This window comes from Salvia hispanica, chromosome 5, assembly GCF_029641045.1.
Source record: "Salvia hispanica isolate PSC_SH4W2 chromosome 5, Shi_PSC_v1, whole genome shotgun sequence".
Taxonomy (NCBI): domain Eukaryota; kingdom Viridiplantae; phylum Streptophyta; class Magnoliopsida; order Lamiales; family Lamiaceae; genus Salvia; species Salvia hispanica.
This window is the reverse complement of record NC_142696.1, coordinates 47,800,899-47,820,990: the sequence shown is the minus strand read 5'-3', so window position 1 is coordinate 47,820,990 and position 20,092 is coordinate 47,800,899. Positions and strand designations below refer to the sequence as shown.

Here is a 20,092-nt window from a genome sequence, read left to right as displayed (position 1 = left end):
TATTTCAGATTTTACAAAGTTGATTCAAAGCTTATGACCATGGGCAAGAGATATGACCAAAGCTCATCCCTTGGAAGTATTGAAAACTTGGGAATAGATTTACATTGTTATAATTTGTTGTAGATTAATTAGATATTATGAAACACTTTTTTTAATGTTTTGGCCTAAATATTAATTTTTGTTGGTTGATATGGTTGATGGATGTTATGATTTTATGATTTTTTGTGTTATTTTTCGGTTTTAAGTTTTTAGGCTTTTTAAAATCACACATAATTTTGGTTTTTTGGTTTAGTTCGATTTTTTAAGTTCGGTTTTTGATTTTTTGGTTTTTGATTTTTCAGTTTCGGTTCGATTTTGATTTTAGCATAAATTCAGTTTTTCGATTTCGGTTCGATTTGGTCAAAAAATTGAACCGAAACCCGAATGCTCACCCCTACCTGCAATAGCGATTTCACCAACATTATCATTATTTTTTTTAATTTTTGTGTTATCATATAAAGTAAAATAACAAAATGTTAATATGCCTTGAATCTATATTGTTACCCGAAGCTATGTTATGTTTCTGTTTTTTGTCCTAATTGTTATATTGACCTAGCTGTCTCGTATGCCTATTTATATACAAGTAAGGCACATAACTCTGTAATCTGAATACAATCTGCCCTCCTTTCCTTTCTATGGACGTAGCCAACACAACGTTGGTGAACCATGTAAATTCCTGTCTCTTTACGTTTTTTGTTTGTCTCGATTACGCAATTGCTCTATTCTGTCACAACACAAAGTAACAAAGATTTTAGAACACGATATTTAAATTTTCGTGATATTAAAATGCTGAAAAACCTGATACAAACTAATATAAAAGGTACAAACAATCTTCAACAGTTACTTGACCAAAATTTCTTCGATCATACTGCGCTGGAGTTGAGCATGAATTTTGTCACACCTCAACCCTTATGACGTATGCACTTACTATAAATAATTTTTATATTTTAATATAAATTACCCGGCGCGTCAAGTACAAAAAACACATATATTATATAAGTTCAAAAATCAACATATATCAAGTACATATTTCAAAATATTCTTAAAAGCAGTGGGACCCTCTCACCACTCTATATACTACACATTTATCTACATGCAAAAATGATGAGGAGGAGAAGGTCGCCAAAATGCGTCAGCCGCCGGCCCTTATAATAACTGTAACTCACATCAACCCACGAATCATTAATATCTTATTCCTGAAAAATATTAGTGGTTTATATGAGCCACAATTCAGTGTATATAAATCTTACCTTTAATTCCACAGCCCAAACAATCAATTATATTCTTTAACCAATATATAAAAGAATAATCAACAAATATTAAAAATAATTCCATACACATATGCATATGCCACTCTGTTCAGTTTATTATTCTGTGATAGTTCAAGCATGATATCTGTCCGGGATTTCCAATATGCCACTATGATTTGACCCGAAGGTCCCACTACGATTTGACCCGTAGGTCCCACTGTGAATTGACCCGTTGATCCCAATATGATTTGACCCGAAGGTCCCAATATGATTGACCCGAAGGTCCCAATATGTCCACTATAATTTCAGATCCAAGACATGCTGTCACAGATCCTCTTTAATCAAATGATTCAATTTATTCCAATACCATATGCAAAACATATCTATTGCACCAATCACATATCCATATCATATTCCACTCAATAATTCCAATTTAATATACTATTTATTGCAGCAAGCATATATCTCCATCGTCATAATTAAACACATATCGTATCAGTATCACATCGTATAATCCAATTATTCACTTTAATTTAACACATATCAATTAATCAGATAATGCATGTAAAATTAAAAGTGTGATTTATACACACGTGATAATATAGAACCTGACGATATAGAAGTAATTTAACCAGATTCTTGAGTTCGTCTCCTGATCCACAACATTCACTTCAAACGCTCAATTACTTTCTTTTTCCCCTTTCTTTTTACAAATAAGTAAATATGTGTGTCTCTTTTTTCTTCTATTTTCCACTTTTCCTCCTCTGTTCTATACGCTCCCTAATGAATAGCCAAAATACATATTTTTATCTCTTTATTCGAAAGAAGTCGGCCACACATCCTAGTAAGATGAGATGGTGTTAAAAGAATACACGTGTACTACCTCATCTTTTTACACCAAAAACATGCATCAAGCTAAACATTAGTTGTATATAGGAATGGTGTACACGTGTAGGTATATGTGTACCACACATATATATGAAAGCATATGCTATACTTTATTACTATTTTAATTAAATTCTAAAGCCTATACATATATATATAGCTACTTTGCCGCATAAGAATTGCATAGTCATAATACACATATATTTAAGACACGTATGTTTATAGAAGAAATGTCACAATTCTAAACTAACAAAAAGATACTTTATAAATATTATTATTTGTTGCCCTTAATAACTTCTGAATCCAAGCTATATTGACACTCCCAAAATTTAGTAAATACTATGTTCCATAATATTTATACAATACATTTATAATTGGAGTGATAATAAAATGTGCAAATATATGTAAAATAATGTATGTTTTGGGTCATGGATGTTACAAATTTCTTCCTCAAGCATTGTAGTCTGTTCATGAAGAACCTAATTGGAGCAGTAATCCCCATTTTGGGGCTTGCGGGCTACACCGGAGCTAGGTCTAGTGTCATCCTCGCCCCAATTGGTGACTCATTCACCTTTATCCTTGACTATCATGTTAGGAATGACGATGCATGCATACACGATATTAGTGATACAAGATTTGTAGAAGAAACACGCTAGGCCTTTCACCATTGCCTAATGCGATTGTAGTACACCAGATGCATGCTCGACATCCTTCCGTGCAGCTCTTGCCTTTGAGCAAATAAATCTCTCTTCCCATCCATTGGACAAGTTATCGACTTCAAAAATACTGGCCACCTCGGGTATATGGCATCAGCCAAATAGGGTCCATATGATACTATTGGTCGTTGGCAATGAATTCGATGGCCGAGCATCTACCACAACATACTTCGTTGAAGAGAGGCGACTGGTTCAAGACATTGATGTCGTTGTTTGACCCGACCATACCAAAGTAAGCATGTTATATCTAAAGTCGTTGGTCAACAACAACTTTGAAAAACATCATAGGGTGCGTTCTTTTGTACCATTCGTGAATTGGCCTCTCTACGAGGTTGGACAATTCCTCCATAAGCCAATTGTCTTATTCTTGGTCGTGCACTTCTGCAGTATGCCAAGTCTGCCACTAGCGTCGGGACGCTGGTGGAAGTATTCATCATGCTCCTCCAATTTGTTATCAATGCGTAAGAAAACAACTCATCACATTCTAAAAAGGTCAACGAAAAACAGTCAGGCCCCACCGTGGTTTGTCGGCAAAGTAGTCTGCGATTAGCTGTTCGAGCTACGCGTGCTCTCCGAAGACTAGCTCCCGATTGAGGATTGACCTAGGTAACTGTTCTTCCTGTTGTTGCCGTCATTGCTGCATTAACCTCTCGTAATACTGCATACCATAGTCCAACATGGCTTGTTCTAAGGCACCCGTAAGATCGACACCTTCGAGATTCATTTGGAGTAGATTTTGGAAAAAATAGGAAGAGATACTTGATTGGAGTGAAGGGGTGAATGAAATAACATGAGAATTTAGGTATTTACAATGTTTTTTTAAAAATAAAAAAATTCAAGGACAAATTCCGCGAAACACCTTGTAATAGCACCGATCGGCGCGCCCTAGGGTGGGTTTATCGTCCAAGTACCTGCAATAGTGCTAATAAACCCGCCGATCGTATAGGAAGGGTTTATCAGCGCTATTGGACATTCCCCTTGGTGAATGTCGCCACCATTCACCAATTTGAAAACAGATCTAAAAAATGAATTGACCACTTTCAATGTGAGATACGACTGCTGAGCCCACTCCGGCTCAGCCGCACCACCCAGGGGGCGAGCCGCCAATTCCACCCAGAAGGTAATGGGTTACTCCTACAACACGTCCTTGGGTCGGGTCAACAACAAACATACTCTCCCGAAAAAGGAAGGATTTTCGACCGCAAGCAGATTTATACCATCAAAACTTTTGAGTCAGCTATATCATCCAAAATTGTGCCCTATTTTCTTTCCTTAAAAAAATCGAGATTATAATTCCATGATAATATATGATACCAATGAATTGCATCCATTTATAAGTCCAAAGCCAATTTTTTCATGTTACATTGCGGAATGAAATAAGCAACGACCTTTCCATCCATGTGAATTCTTGGCGTTGGACCGGGTTTCGCACTCGTTCTGTTCTCTCTCTGGTTGACTGAGTTTGGAGAAGTGAGCACTCTCATCTTCTGATCGCTTGTCCAGCCATGCCAAGATGTCTGTGAACACAATCTTGATGTTGTCGTCTGGCTCGCCCGCCGTTAGCCCATGCCACATCCCGGCATACATCTTCATCGTCTTGTCTGCGCTGCTGGCTTGCTCGTACAAGGCCCTGCTAACTTCCGGATCTGTCACAGTGTCTGCTTCACCGTGCAAAACGAAGAATGGCAGTGTCACCTGTCGAATGATAAACAAAATATAAGTTTCTCATATAACATGGAAAGAAATGCAACATGAAAATGTAATCCAACAAGAGGTATCATGGAAACGAGTACACAAACGGAATCAAGCTCAAAGATATAGATTGCATCACGAAATGTATCATGAAAATGTAACAACAAAACCAATTGAAAAAATGAAATCGAAGAGAGAAATGAATTTTAGTATGTTGTGTTGATTATGTGCATACTTCAAGAATCTCAGATTCGTCAAGAAGAGCAGATGATTTAACGAACATGGAGTATGAAAAGAAGCACTCAATGTCAGCAGCACCGATAATAGTAAAAAACAACGAAACGAGCTCGTGAAATGAAAGAAAAAAACAACTGAATTAGTATAGGAGACACCTCATTCAAGCTGTCCTCGAGGTTCATGCTAGTTCTGAGAAGTTCAAGCGCTGTCTTTAACCTTGGTTTCTCTTGATATATCAACTTGTTGCCACGTATCTGCGTGAAAATGCCGTGGCGTTCATAATTGTACCACAAAACTATATCGAGAAAAATGTCAAATTCTGGAAGTTTAACACTCACCTGTTCTCGTTTTACAGGATCCTTGAAGGCTGAATCAATGACGTCCTTTGTTGGAACAATCTTCCATTTAGGAATGACGTCTTCGACTCTAGTTAATAGGCTGATGATTATAGGGTGCGGCTTCACCTTCTCCGATATCTAACAATTTCACAACAAAAGCGAAACCAAAATCAACACAAGTGAGTCTCTGCTGTATGTCGGTACACAGTATTACTAAATATGCACAAAGACATGGACCAAACACTAAAGTTCGATATCTCTGTTGACAAATTGAAACGCATTGCACGACCTTGCACATAGGAGCGACTAGAATGGCACCATCCCAAAAACTAGCATCTTTCTTGTGTATTAGCAGAGCAACTGCGCCTCCCATTGATTCTCCGTATAAGAATCTTCTCTTTCTCTTATACTCTTCCCGTGCTGAAATATTCAAGAAAACCATTATTGCTTATTACTATTGAAGAGGATTCTCAAGTGTGAAATATAATTAGCAATCAGGTTCGTTCCATATATCTCTACAAACTAATCAATTCCATCCTCCCTGATTCATGATTTTTTACCACCAGAGTTCGGTGACTCACCACAGACTGACTTAAAATATTCACTGCAGTCGTTAACAATATTGTCGAACCTCTTGATGTAACATCGAGCACCTGAGGACTGTCCGTGGCCTTCGTAATCAATTCCAAACACAGCATAGCCATGATTCGACAGTTCAACCCCAACACCTAACGATCAAAACAATAAAAGGATAAAATTATTCAATTGGAACTTAAAAAGTGCAATTCATGTTATAGTTCTAATACAATCACTGCTAGAGTAACTTTACACCGATACAAGTCTTAAGGAATCATATCCTGGCATCGCCTAAATCAACAAAGTGCAGCCATGATGAAACAACGAACACACACCTAGGTTTTCCACTCTAACCAGATTATTAGATTAACGTGCCTCCATAAATATATATCGGCAGAGAACATCAGTTAGGTAAACCTAATAACCAAACAATGAAAATTTCTTGGTCAAGTAGCAATCGACATTCTAACCTCGCACTAATAGTAGCACCTTTACCATGCTAAATGACTGAAATAGATAAGTCTTTTGGCATACAATCGACTAACCGGTTCTTGCACTTACGATTAAGGTATCGAGTTATTTACTACATTTGCAACACAATTTCCAAGTTCATCCAAGTTAAATAAAAATATCAAACAAACAACAGATTTAAGCAGAATTCTTTGATGGAAACAAACAACACTCACATGTTTCTACACACATCATTCAATTATGAAAACTGATTGTTCTAATGTGAGATAAAATTACCTTTCATGAAGTTACCACATTCCATGCCATAACCTGCAATCCATTCATTACCATCATTTAAAATGAAAAACATTGATGAAGAAAACACATTAGAATGAGTTTGTATGTAAGAGAGAGAGTGGAGAAACCATGGCAGAGAAAAACCAGAGCTTTTGGAGAAGAAATAGGCAACCATTTGCAAGTAAACAGCTCCACCCCTCTAGAATTCGTTATATACTCCTAAAATTCAACACAAAAACAAGCTCATGTCAACAAAATTCTCGAAGCATTTAGCCAAAAAAAAAAAAGAAAGAAGAATCAAACAAAAGGCCACCTCACAATATATAACATCCATCTAGATCCAATTTTACCGGATCAAAACACAAACATATTTTGACTTGAGACTAGAAAATAAGCAAAATTATTTTTCAACTATGAAGAAAGTGGATAAGGCACGAGCAAATGAGGCGGTTTGATTGATGTGGTTGTATTATTTGGTTTTGATTAAAATGAAGTTGGAAAAGTTCCAAATCCTGTGCTTGGGGTTACGTGTAGACAAAAATGGCAATATAATAGAATATTTATATGAATATGATGGGGATGCATGTGGGGTGAATCATTGGAATTGAGGATGAAGATTCAGACACCCATTCTTCTTTATCCTCCTCTCGCTCTCTCTTCATCACGTTTTTCGAAATAAATAATATTAAAAGTTTAAGAGACGAAAGTCAAACAGAATGCACAATATTTGAAGAAAAATATTGCAAGGTAAACAGTCCCCAAAATTGGGAAATATCAGCTCTGACGAGGAAACAAAGAACAATTATTAATGCATCAATGGAAGAAGGCTGATGTTCAGACCCTTCTGTAAGGATGGTGGCTTTACATCAACATAGAGAATGGAGGTGAACAATTGCATACCTGTTCTACACTGCCATTGGTCTGCTCCAGAGCTTTCTGCAATTCAGTGGGTAACTAAAATCAATGATGGTTAATGTAACAGAGGTAATCTAGGAATACAAATGATAGAACCACGAGAAGCTTCTCACAAGGGTATCCGCTTGGTACCAATACAAGTATACAACTATACTTTTGCCATGTTAACTTAACAAGGAAGAACACTTAGAAAATGTACTGAATCTAAAGCTAATCTTATACTCCCTCCGTCCCCGATTAGGAGTCACAGTTTGACCGGGCACGGGTTTTAAGAAATGTAAAGAAAAGTTGGTTGAAAAGTTAGTGGAATGTGGGACCCACCTTTTTATATTGGTTTTATAATAAAATGCGAGTGAAGTGAGGTAGTGGAATGTGGGACCTACTTATCATTTATGGTAAAAATGAAATGTGACTCTTAATTGGGGATGGAGCGAAATGGAAAAGTATGACTCTTAATGAGGGACGGAGGGAGTAATTAAATTGAGTTGAAAATTATAATATCAACAGCCAATGTTTATAATATATAAATATTAGTTCCTTCCGTCTCGGATAATTCGGGTCCCTTTAACCGTGCACGGATTTTAAGAATTGTAATGAAAAGTGGGTTGAAAAAGTTTGTGGAATGTGGGTCCCACCTTTATATATTAGTTTTATAATAAAATGTGAGTAGGAATGAGTTAGTGGAATATGGGGTCCACTACCAAAAATGGTACTCCCTCCGTCCCAGATAATTCGGGTCACTTTGACCGGGCACGGGTTTTAAGAATTGTAATGAAAAATGGGTTGAAAAAGTTATTGGAATGTGGGTCCTACCTTTATATATTAGTTTTATAATAAAATGTGAGTAAAAATGAGTTAGTGGAATATGAGGCCCACTACCAAAAATGGTAAAAGTGAAATGGAACAAATTATGTGGGACGAACCGAAATGGAAAATTGGGACAAATTATCTGGGACGGAGGGAGTAAAAGTGAAATGAGACAAATTATGTGGGACGGACCGAAATGGAAAACTGAGACGAATTATCTGGGACGGTGGGAGTAGTTAGAAATGAGCATTTTCCTAAAACACGTGCCGAAAATCAGCCATTCACTTTGACTAGGACGAAGAAAGTATATATTTATTGGAGTTAACTAAAATATTAAAGGAATATAAAACAAAGCTACGGTCACATTGTAGGCAACTATCTAACATTAAATATTTCATTTGTTGTGCTCCGAATCTCTTAATATAGTAGTAAATCGTAATTTACTGTAGGAAGAATTGTTTAATTTGTTAAACTGAGATTTTATTTCATTATTATCTACAACGTGACGTCATTTTAGCTGATGACCGATCGTTTCACCTAGGTTATCAATAGTTCAGTTACAAAACCAAAACATATTAATGGTTCAACCATTTATAGACAATGTTAAAATTGATATTCAAAATCTGAAATCGGCCAAGATTTACCAAAATTTTGTTGTGCCAACGCAACCATTCTTATTGCTATCGGGGAAGCAGAACAATGTCTGATTAGAAACATAACTCGTAGGATTCGACACAGTGAAAAAAGATTGTCACCATCTTCAAAAGGTTAAGTTGTAAAAATCATATGATTCGACATAGTGAAAAAGACTCTCACCAACTTCGAAAGGTTTTGCAATGAAGCTTCACAAAGAACGATAGTTGATAAGAGTTTCAAATATCGCTATTAATAATATTTTCCAAATCGTATAAACGGCTATATGAGAGATCATTATTGAAATCAAACAACTATTATAGGAATGCAACAGGTTGATAGAGTGGTATATTGATGTGACGAAAATTTTCGGTGTTATTATTATTGAAAGATCATTATTTCTTCCTACATATTCAGAGAATTATTCTATTTTTGTGAATGTAAACAAAAATATAAGCCTATGAGGCTATGATATGATAATGACCCTAGCTTAGTACGTGTATTTTGGAACATGGGTCGTCGACGCAGATTTTTTTTCGGTAGAGGTTGAATTTTTTAATTTTGAAAATTATAATTTTTGTAAGATAATTTTAAATTTTAAATGGTTGTAAAATGAGTTTATTTTAATTGAAAATAATTGGACATCGAAACGACAAAATGCAATTAGGTCTTGGTTTTAGCTATTTTTAAACTATAACCATAAATATTTTGTAGGTGATGGAGTATATATAGCAGTACCTTGAACAAAAATGTACAACATATAATAAAAGAATCCAAGGCAAATTGAATACCACTTTCCGAATTTTGAGAGAGAGGACCACTAAATTAAATATCCCTTTCCGAGTTTTAATTTATCACTATAATATATATAAAAATATTGTAAACACACTGTAATATTTTGGGTTTGTCAGTGTCACTACTAAATAAATATTGACACAATCAAATATCCCCACTCCATATTTTATCAGACAAAAATTATTCTAAGTAACAAGAATTCTAGATGTTGGTGTAAAAATAACAAAACAAAATAAAGAAAGGAGTTAAAAAAAAAATACATGGAACAAAAAAAACGGAGACGACAGAAAATATACGAGGTTCCGCGTGTAAAAAAGGTCTCAACAAAAACATTAAATCATACAGTAGGTAAGTACGTTGAGACATTTGGTTCGGTGTGCACGTGTGATATCCTTGTCGCGTATCACATAACTGTCGTTTATTTTATCTAAAAGATAACACAAGCAATAAAGAAGAAAAGGAACATAATGATTTAATGTCTAAAGCAAATTAGGAAAAAATTAGACCATCTCGAATAAATAAAAAATTAATGTAATAAGTTCTTTTTCCGCAATAAAAACATGAAAACATACAGTAGGTAAACACGTTTGGACATTTAGTTCGATATGCACTGTATATCCTTGTCGCGTATCATATAATAGTCGTTATTTTATCTCAAAAATTAACACAAGCAATAGAAAAAGAAAAGAAACATAATGATTTAATGTCTAAAATAAATTAGGAAAAAATTAAGACCATCTTTAGTGAATTGGGACAAAGATGAAATAAATTATTTTTTCCACAACTTATCTTCAATGTGCACCCACAACTTAAAATCACTTGACCCAATCAAACATTCCCCACACTATATTAAACAAGAAATATTCGAGTACCAATAATTCTAGATGTTGGTGTGAAAATAAGAAAACAAAAGGAACACATAAATAAAAAATTGGTAAATATATGTGGAATATAAAAAAAGGAGAGGATATAATAGGAAGGTGAGCTAGGTAGGGGAAAGCGGAAACCAGAGTGTAGTCCACAAATTCCGCCGACGCACACAAAAAGGCTGGGGCCCACACGATACCAGCCGGCGGATGGCTCGACATCCGTGGACCCCACCGCCTCCTGTCGGCCTCCCGCTCTCCCACACGCTTCTTGCTCCCCCCCCTCCTTTCGAAATTACAAATATGCCCATCCCTATTTAAAATCGTTGAGAAAATATTTAAGGCATGTCCCACAAGTTTATAAATTAATCATATAAATCGTAAAATCATGTTATAGGTTTAATATATTCTCCAAATTTAAAAATTCGTTAAAAATTCAAAAATTTTAGAGTAAAGACCAAAACTGGTCTTTAACATAGGCTCATTTTATGATTTTGATCATATACTTTATCTTTTGAATTTTTGCATCCTGAAAATTTCAATTCGGTCAAAATCGGGTTAATACCGTTTAAAAATTGACGGAATTGGACCAATTGCAATCCAAGTTGAAAAGTTCAGGATGCAAAATTTCAAAAGATAAAGTATAAGACCAAAATCATAAAGAGCATATATTCAGGACTAATTTTACCATTTGCTCTGAATTTTAATTTACTCTGTATATTTACTCTAACTTTAAAATAGACCTAACAAAGTACTAAGTTTGATTTTATTCGAAAATAACAATCGACCACATGTAATGTATATTGTTTTAGAATTTCAATCTAATAATGTCATTTTTGTTGATTTTAAGTGAATATGATGTTATCATGTTATGACAATAATGTTTAATATTGATGTTTTGTTCAAAAATATTTTGAAAATGTTAATACGAACTAAAATTTAATTAATCTCCATATTTGCCGACAATTTGCCATTAATTTCAGTATGATTCATCAATGAATGTGAACTACTAAATCTCTAAAATTCGGATTAGCCCCTCCTCCCTTTTGAGAAAATATAAATTAAATGCAAAAGATCATTATAATCATTAAATAAAGAGGCTGTTTTCAAAACGGGCGCATTATTGGCGAAAGCGGCGAGAAACTAATCCCATAATTATTTTTCACAAAAAAGAATTCGCGCAAGCATATTTATATAGTGGGCGGCAGCTAAAAGCAACACGTGCCGTCCACCTTCGGCACGACATGTACCCCGTCAACACGGAATTCGGAGCTCCCCCGGGCCCACACCCTCTCCCATTTCGCCGTCGGCGCTCTCTACTGCTTTTTAATTAATCTCTACTGCTTTTTAATTAATCGTATAAAAAATATCAATATGAAATTATAAAATTTAAAAAAAAAATCACTGCTTTTTTGACTACTCTCCCCTTTTATTCAATTATTCTCTCATTTCAATTTATTTTCCAGCTGGAATAAACGAATGAAATTATCTGAAACGAGACTAATATTATTCACGAATCTAACAGAATTCAACAACATTTCTTAGATCTGATGCGAAAATTGAATCAGCTACATCAATTTTTTTTTTATCTCTGTTTTTTTTCCCCAAAAACAACAAAACGGAATTAATCAAACCCTAATCGCCGCCGGCGGCGGTTGAAACAACCGGAGAGGTTAATTACTCTCAGCTGCAAAAAAGCAAGGGTTCCTTTCTTCAATTTTCAAATCTATTTACAGAAATCGAACGTCAGTTATTATCTCCGGCGCCGGAATCAGCTCAATCCTCGATCGGCGGCGGCATGTTCAGATCGAGATCCAGGCCGCGCTTCGCCTCCGCGCCGTCAAAATTGTTCTCGTCCACCACCGACGAGGTGTCGGACTCGCTCCTCGCCCCGCCGCCGCGGCCGTACCCGATCCCGTACGCCGCCGCCGCCGCCGGATCGAAGAGGATCACCGGCTGCCCGTTCGGCAGCACCGCCATCGTCCGCACGAACCGGTAGCCTCCGACCGGAGCGGCGCCGGCGACTGTCACCGCCCGATCCGGCGCCGCGCCGAGGCGGCGCGTGAGATCCAGCTCCACCGGAGCCCCGCGCGCGCTCAGATCCGCGCTGGACGACTCCACCGTGCTGCTCTGGCTGGGGCTGTGCACGACGACGGCATTGGCGGGGAAATTCGTCTTCGCCTTCGCGCCGCGGAACTCGCGCGCCGCCGCGTCGTAGGCACGCGCGGCCTCCTCGGCGGTGTCGAACGTGCCGAGCCAGACGCGCGATTTCTTCCCCGGATCGCGGATTTCGGCCGCGTAGCGGCCCCACGGCCGCTTCCTGACGCCGCGGTAGTGCACCTCCTTGGCGCCGGTAGCCTTGGCGCCTCCGATCGCCTTGTCCTTCATCGCCATCTCCGATTAATTTTTTTTTTTTTTTTTTTCTTCTTCTTCGCGCTCTGCCTAAAAACAGGCGGCGGAATTTTCAATTGAAACGCTGCGTTTTGAGGGAGGGAGAGAGAGTGAATTGAGAGGAGGTGTGGTTTCGGTTTGGGGAAACGGGCGTTTAAATAGGGGGAAATGGAGGGGTAGGGGGTGGCGCGGTCAACGAGGGATTTGACTGGGGGCGCCGCCCAATTAATTAGAGAGTATGTATGTGTATGTGTGTGTGTGTATTTGTACGTACGGCTGTGTGTGAGAGAGAAAATGAGAAATGCGGGTGTGGGGTCCACAGGAGGGAGGGCGACGTGGCACGCGGTGGGGGAAGAAGACAAGAGCGCCAAAGACGTTGATGTGCCGGCAATTAGCATTGTATGCGGCCGCTGTTTTTGGGAGATTTAGATTTACGCAAATATATTAATTTAGTGATTAAATGGAAAATGATGTCTTACTTGTAATTATGTGGAGGGTTGTATATTTTGACTAATGTATTATGAATTGTAATTTCCTTGTGATTCCACCAAATTCAGTCTTATCCTGAAGATATAAAATATACTCTATACGACAAACCAATCATAAATCGAACATATGACGCTTAAGTCATTAATGTTACTACATCCAAATTGTTCGAATCTTATTTCATTTTGGATCATCCGAGTCATACTTTTATGATAAAAAATAAATAATTGGCTTTTATTTAATTTAATTTAATATAATTTTATGTCAAATCTAATATTTTACTATTTTTTTCATATGTTATTTTTTTATCATTTCAATTTTATTATTTTAGTTTATTTGATTTTAGTTTTCTAAACGCAATTTTCTTAAATTCATATTATTTCTAAGACAAACTTTAGATAATAGTTTGAGATATTGACAGTATAAGATTTTGGTTAATTAATGAAATATGAAAGAAATGATTAAATGGAAAATGATTTCTTACTTGTAATTTGACTAATGTAATTTCCTTGTAATTCTAGATTCAGCCTTATCCTGAATATAAAATAAACTCCATGCGACAAACCAATCATAAATCGCGCAAGTGAGTTCTCGAAGGCACACGTGTAGCGTTGCAATGTAGAACTTATAATGCTCAAGTTATTAATGTTACTACATCCCGAATTGTTCGAATCTTATTTCATTTTGGATAATTTATGTCAAAAATAAAAAATAATTGTCTTTTGTGTAATTTAATTTTATGTCAAATCTCATATTTTATTTTTTCAAGCGTTACTCTTTTTTATCATTTCTATTTTATTATTTTATTTTAATTTACTAAACACAACTTTCTTAAATTCATATTATTTCTAACGAAAACATTTTAAATAATAGTATGAGACGGTCGCAATATATGATTTTGGTTAATTAATGAAATATGAAAGAAATAATTACAATGAGCTCCAAATATATAACGGCAAAGTATTGTAGTCTTGATACTTATCTCAAGTACAAATACATACTAATTCAGTCATTCACAGTTGATAAAATACAGCTAGCCTAATGATGGTTTTAAATTTTTAATATTGGAAAACAAGAGTTAATGAAAAATTGGATATGGGATAAAAGAAAATAAAGACTATTAGAGTATTTTAATGGCTAATAAGCACATTTTGTAGACGATCGAAAATAGAAAAGTACTGTATATTATTAGTTGCTGACGGAGGTAATAGGAGTATATATCATTAACAAAGTAATGAAATTATATTAGGTAATGATAGTAAAAAAGCATTCGGAAAAAAAAGTAGTACTATAACTATTTAAATGTAATTATAGAATGAATACTTGAATTAATTACGAAATGGATTAGACTTTTTTGTCAATTTTAAATGGCAAATGATTAATTATTCGTAATTATTGATGTTTTGATTAATGTATTTTGAATTAATTATGAATTCTGATTTTCTTATAATTCCAAATTCAGCCTTATCCTGAATATGGATAAAATATAATCCGTACGACAAACCGATCACAAATCACGTAAATGAGTTCTCGAAGGCACACGTGTAGCGTTACAACGTAGAACTTATCATGCTTAAGTTACTAAAATTACTGCATCCCAAATTATTTGAATCTTATTTCATTTTGGATTATCCTATAAATTATTTTATTATGCCACAAATAAAATATCTAGTACTTTCTAATATTTTATATTTTTCCTACTTTATTCCTTTTTTTCATTCCTATATTATTCCTTTTTTTCATTCCTATATTATTATCTCTCGTTTATTTTATTAGACATAATTGTCTTACAAATTCATATTCCCAAAAAAACAGTTTAAATAATAATAGTATGAGAGAGTGGTAGTATGTGATTTTGGTTAATTAATGCAATATGAAAGAAATAATTACAATACCAACGGATTATATCGCAGTTGGCAGTGCGGAGCTGAGACAATCATGAGGTCACGGGTTTAAATCCCGCCATCCGCTAGGAGATTTTCGACTTTAATCTGTAAATTCACCGGTCAAGCAGTATTAGGCGGATTCCGCCGAAAACAGATCGATACAATCATACATCTGTGGTCAAATAAATAAATAAAAATAATAGTATAGTAGTAGTAGAAGTAATAATTACAGTGAACTCCAAACATATAACGGCAAAGTCGTGTAAACTTGATACTTATCTCATGTAATACATACTAATTCAGACATTCAGAGTTGATAAAGATACAGCTAGTACTTTACTAATGATGCTTTTTATAATCGAAAATAAGAGTTATTATGGAAATTAGATATACAGGGTAATTAAATTAAAAGAAAAGGTTTTAGAATATTTTTAGTGGATAATAAGCATATTTTATAGAGAGAAAAACTTACCAAATACCAAATATATATAATTACTAACTTTGGTAAATGATAAAAAAGCATTCAGACAAAAGATAAAACGTAGTAGTTATAACTATATAAATGATTTTCATAATTATAGAATGAGTACTTGAATTAATTTAAAAATAGATTAGATTTATTTTGTCAAATTCAACAATCATTTTAGTGAAATCTTTAATCTGAAATAGTTAGAGTAAGAACGTCTATCTATAAAATAGCAACATTAAGAATTAGTATCTCAAAATTATTATCCTTCAATAAATTAATTCTATAACAAGCCCAGATGTACAGCGATGTATTTGTTGGAATACTGCATATTATTTTTTATTTTCCTTAAGTGAGATGGTGGAATATTTGGGAAAGTATTTGGACTAATATAAATACGAATTAACATTTTTGTATAGTACTATAGTAAACTAGGACTAATACCGAAGACTTGGTCAATTGAGTAATTTTTCTCACAAATTTCACGTTTTTTTAAAGCAAGATTTAGTTATAGCTTTATTTCATAAGTTGTGATTTCGTTTAAATATAAAATTCATGGTAAGGCAGTGTGCATTGAATATTTTTTTTAACAATAATATGCAACCTATTTAAGCGTATAAAAATTTGATCTTTTAACAATACAGTAACATATTTGAAATTATATTTGTATGAACTTATCAAATCGATATAATAATTCAATGCAAGTATTTATAGAATGTAGAAATTAAATACAAATTGCCTCTTATATTTTTGTCTACTTTTTGACTGGTTAAACGAAAAGCTGGCTAGGGAGAATTTTGCAATTCTAGCCTCTCAATTTAATAATATATACTGATAATAATAATATCGTACAAAATTAATGAATTTTGACATTTATTATATAATTTGGTAAAACCATCGCATTCATAAAGTGTTTTGAATATAGTAAAATCATGTAAAACTTCCATTGGATATCATTTAAATATATGAGATTTTTTAAAAGAGTAGATACAATAAATGAAATAAATAATTGGAGGGGTGGAACACACGGCAAAATACGAGGAAATACCAATTTCTCTCTCATGATTTAATAATAAGCCGTCTTTGCATTAGCTTCCAATTAACTCGTACTCAATCCACATTGTATTATCGACTTTCATAGTGCGATAATTGGAAAGTTACTTTATAATAAATATACATTTAAAAGTAATAAAGGTATATAACCACAACGACCATCACGATAAAGACTATCAAACACAATTTAGTTGGTAAAATATTATTTCATTAGAAAAAAAAAAGATAGAGATTTAAAAAACGACATTATTTCACCAAGGAAAAAAAAGAAAAATTAGAAAAATATTTATTTTAATAAAACTCGTCGTTTTGAACATCATCATTAATTAGGCAATATATTAATGGATAAAACAATTTAGAAAAATTAAATTTCATAATTTAATAGTCTAATTTTATATGTTATAGAACATATTAGAGTTTGACTAAAACTTAAAAATTTAGTAACCTTAAATCTTTCATGCAATCACTTCTTCTACATGCAATCTTCGAAACATTGAGCCTTTCAACATAAATAAGCACACCACATACACCATACCCTCCTCGTGTAGTTGTTTCCCAAATTCCTCTCTCCATTATTAGAAATTGAACTTTCTTTACTAATAAATTATAATGAAATACTTAAAATCTGTACATTCGACTCATACGCATTCATGAATCTCTACTCCTACTCAATCGTCACCGAGCTTATGCATCACTATGCCCGACTCATGAAGCTCAACCTCTACTCCGACAACAACATGTGTCATGTCATCGAGTCATGGGTGGTAAAGACCGAAGATAAAAAATGATACTAGCGCGGTCCACCAAAAGTAGTCTTGGTGGTGAACAACATGTGTTTTAATGTAAACTTGAGAGATACTAGAGTATCGTTAATAGAAAACGAGACTAACATCATTAGAAAAAGCAACTTACCAAAAATAAATAGAAACTAATATTGGTAGACCACCACAAACGAAACATCATGTAGTAATTCTTTGTGGACATAGGCAGGTAGTATGAACTTTACCAAAAAGTCAACTGTGGAATGCATAATAAGTTAAATTGTTAATATAAAAAATTGATTTAATAAAAACAATATAACTAAAATAAAACATTTAATAGGGAATGTCTCATGTAACCCATAAAAGTATCCACAATAGTGGAGATATTGACAGTTTGATTAGCGGTCGGCGTTGCAATAGACGTCGATCACTGCAGGCACAAACGAGATGTCGGGGAAGGGCCGTGGATCGACGGTTATACTGCAATGGGAACGATCAAATCGCCGATTGATCAGCAGTGAGATCGTTCCCCTACTATGAATGCACTAGTAAGAGAAGGACTACCGTGTACAAAATTTTCAAACCATATTCAACCAGCAGCCACATATATCCATCTCCCAATACACCTGCGCCACGTGTCTGTTGGTCCTGTCTACGCGTCTCCCCAATTATGAGACACAATAATTATGAATTTGAAGAGAGCTTTGAATCAAAGACTTGGTCGTTGAGCCCTATTTCTAGATCTCAAGAATCTGTTAGGTAGGTTTATCTTTTTTCTATTATTTTAAAAAGTTTTTATAATAATGATTTAATTCGGATTTCACTATTTTTAATGCCACACACTACTTTCAGAAAGTAGGCTGCTAATAGTCGGTTAACCAACCTAATTAAAGATAAAATAAGAAAACTAGCAAGAAGGAGTACTTTTTACAGTTCTAAGTAAACAGACAATTTAGGATTGGTCAGAATTTTAAAATTAGTAAGAGCATTACCGATGGTCTCCTTAAAAACTCCCTTATTTCTCCCTAACTCTTGCCATATCAGCGCCACATCAGCACCAAAATTTATTTATAGTTTTTAGCCAACTTTTAGCCAACTGCTCCAATAGTTTCTCCCTTATTTCTCCCTTATTTTTCTCTAACTCAACATTTCATTTTTACATCATCACTAATATTGTTTAATTTTCCCTACAAATGTGTTTAATAAATAGATTTATAATGAACAATTCATCGTTGTATTAATCATTGCAAAATATAATACAACGAGAAAAAAAAAACTACAAATAAAAAACCATAAAAAACAAAGATTTAAAAAACTAAGAGGAGGGGCGTCCGACGGGAGGCCCATCAGGATCTTCGAATTTTGGATGGTCGACCAGAGGGACTGCTTCTCTTCTGGGGTTCCGCCGCCGGTGAAGTACAGCGTGTACAGCTGCGTCAGATTGGCGACATTGGGAGAGAGCGTGGCTTGTTGTATGAACTGGGGTTCCGACTGGGCATCCGACGATGCGCCCTTCCCCTTTCGCCTCCCCTTCGCCTTCTTCGCTCCCACGGGGCGCTCGTGCGGACCATCCCCAGTCAAGTCGATGGGGGACGCGCTCCCCTCGCTCTCCGCATCGCTAAGTCGCGAGCGCACCGATTTCCCGTGCAGCGCGCTGTGCATCCCCGTCCGGAATTTGGGGAGATCCTTCAGCCTATCATAGATGTTCCAATACTTGAAGCCCTTCGACAAGAACTGGCCACTATACCTCTGCATGGCCTCATCTCGGACCATGTGCTCGTTCTGGCCACTCGTCATGTTCTTCATCAAGTTAGAATATATACCGTTGAAATGGCCGCAGTCCCTCATGAGGCGCTCCCAATGCCGGCGGATCGCCTCGCTACCATGGTCCTTCATCGAGGCAGTCTTGTTGCTCGTGTACTTCTCCGCAACCCGCTCCCAGAACATGATCTCAGTCTGGTAGTTGCTGCACTCCGCGTTCTGCGTCGTGTCCGCCCAGCAGTTGGCTATCAGCTCGGACTCTTCCAGAGTGTAAGTAGTCCTTACCCGCTTCGGCTTCTCATCGGAAGCCGTATCAGTCGCAGCCGTCGACGCCGGCGCCTTCCCCTTCCTGCTCCTGGAAGGCTGCTCGGCGGGCGTTTCTTCCACCTCGTAGTTGTCCGTGCTGAGTGTCGGATCCGTTGTGTACGTCGCGTCCTGAGATCCTTCGTCGCCTGGGATTGATCCAGGGGTGTCGAACAACGATGTGACTATCTGGGGGCGATACACATCGTCGGCTGGAGAGGGCATGCTGAGGGCAGACTGGAAGTACGGAGAAAGTCTGCGCACCGGAGGAGTCTGCAATGGGGACGGACCCGCATATGGATATTGGCCGGGAGGAGAACCCATCGACAACAACGAGTTCATCCACTGCTGATTTGTTTCATCAGTGGGGTTGGGAATTTGCGGACTCGGCTCTTTGCCCTTACCTTTTCGGGAATTTTTCCTACTTGAACTCATAATTTTGAAGATTGAAGATTGAGATAATGAGATTGAAAAATTGAGAGAATGAAG

The 20,092-nt window shown here is 35.9% G+C and overlaps 2 protein-coding genes and 1 long non-coding RNA gene across 4 annotated transcripts; all 3 read right to left on the bottom strand.

Moving 5' to 3' along the window:
* Window positions 1-1,013: 1,013 nt before the first annotated feature.
* Window positions 1,014-2,162, bottom strand: LOC125191088 (uncharacterized). The gene is made up of 2 exons (XR_016130963.1): window positions 1,898-2,162; window positions 1,014-1,235 (listed from the first exon to the last, which is right to left on the bottom strand). It is a non-coding gene; the product is annotated as an uncharacterized LOC125191088 (long non-coding RNA).
* A 2,013-nt stretch (window positions 2,163-4,175) lies between these two features.
* On the bottom strand, window positions 4,176-7,430 carry LOC125188215 (caffeoylshikimate esterase-like). Of its 2 annotated transcripts, none has more exons than XM_048084979.2 (8): window positions 7,381-7,430; window positions 6,609-6,699; window positions 6,481-6,513; window positions 5,739-5,885; window positions 5,447-5,577; window positions 5,158-5,295; window positions 4,975-5,073; window positions 4,176-4,585 (listed from the first exon to the last, which is right to left on the bottom strand). In XM_048084979.2, exons 3-8 carry the CDS (start codon window positions 6,503-6,505, stop codon window positions 4,250-4,252), a joined length of 876 nt encoding a protein of 291 aa, XP_047940936.2. In that variant the 5' UTR covers window positions 6,506-6,513; window positions 6,609-6,699; window positions 7,381-7,430; the 3' UTR covers window positions 4,176-4,249. The 2 variants fall into 2 exon arrangements, with proteins under 2 accessions (XP_047940936.2, XP_088914565.1); XM_089058439.1 differs by lacking the exon at window positions 7,381-7,430 and adding an exon at window positions 6,794-6,969.
* A 4,551-nt stretch (window positions 7,431-11,981) lies between these two features.
* LOC125190225 (ethylene-responsive transcription factor 4-like) lies at window positions 11,982-13,028 on the bottom strand. Its single transcript, XM_048087468.2, has one exon. It carries the CDS (start codon window positions 12,888-12,890, stop codon window positions 12,273-12,275), a length of 618 nt encoding a protein of 205 aa, XP_047943425.1. The 5' UTR covers window positions 12,891-13,028; the 3' UTR covers window positions 11,982-12,272.
* Window positions 13,029-20,092: the final 7,064 nt, after the last annotated feature.

What these genes read in the sequence shown, in the direction of transcription:
- LOC125190225 (XM_048087468.2), bottom strand. Translation starts at nt 12,890, where the DNA reads ATGGCGATGAAGGACAAGGCGATCGGAGGCGCCAAGGCTACCGGCGCC.
- LOC125188215 (XM_089058439.1), bottom strand. Translation starts at nt 6,814, where the DNA reads ATGGATGTTATATATTGTGAG. An exon ending in ATGTGGTAACTTCATGAAAG is followed by an intron (nt 5,886 to 6,480) that starts GTAATTTTATCT and finishes TTTGATCGTTAG; the next exon opens with GTGTTGGGGTTGAACTGTCG. An exon ending in ATATTTTAAGTCAGTCTGTG is followed by an intron (nt 5,578 to 5,738) that starts GTGAGTCACCGA and finishes TGAATATTTCAG; the next exon opens with CACGGGAAGAGTATAAGAGA.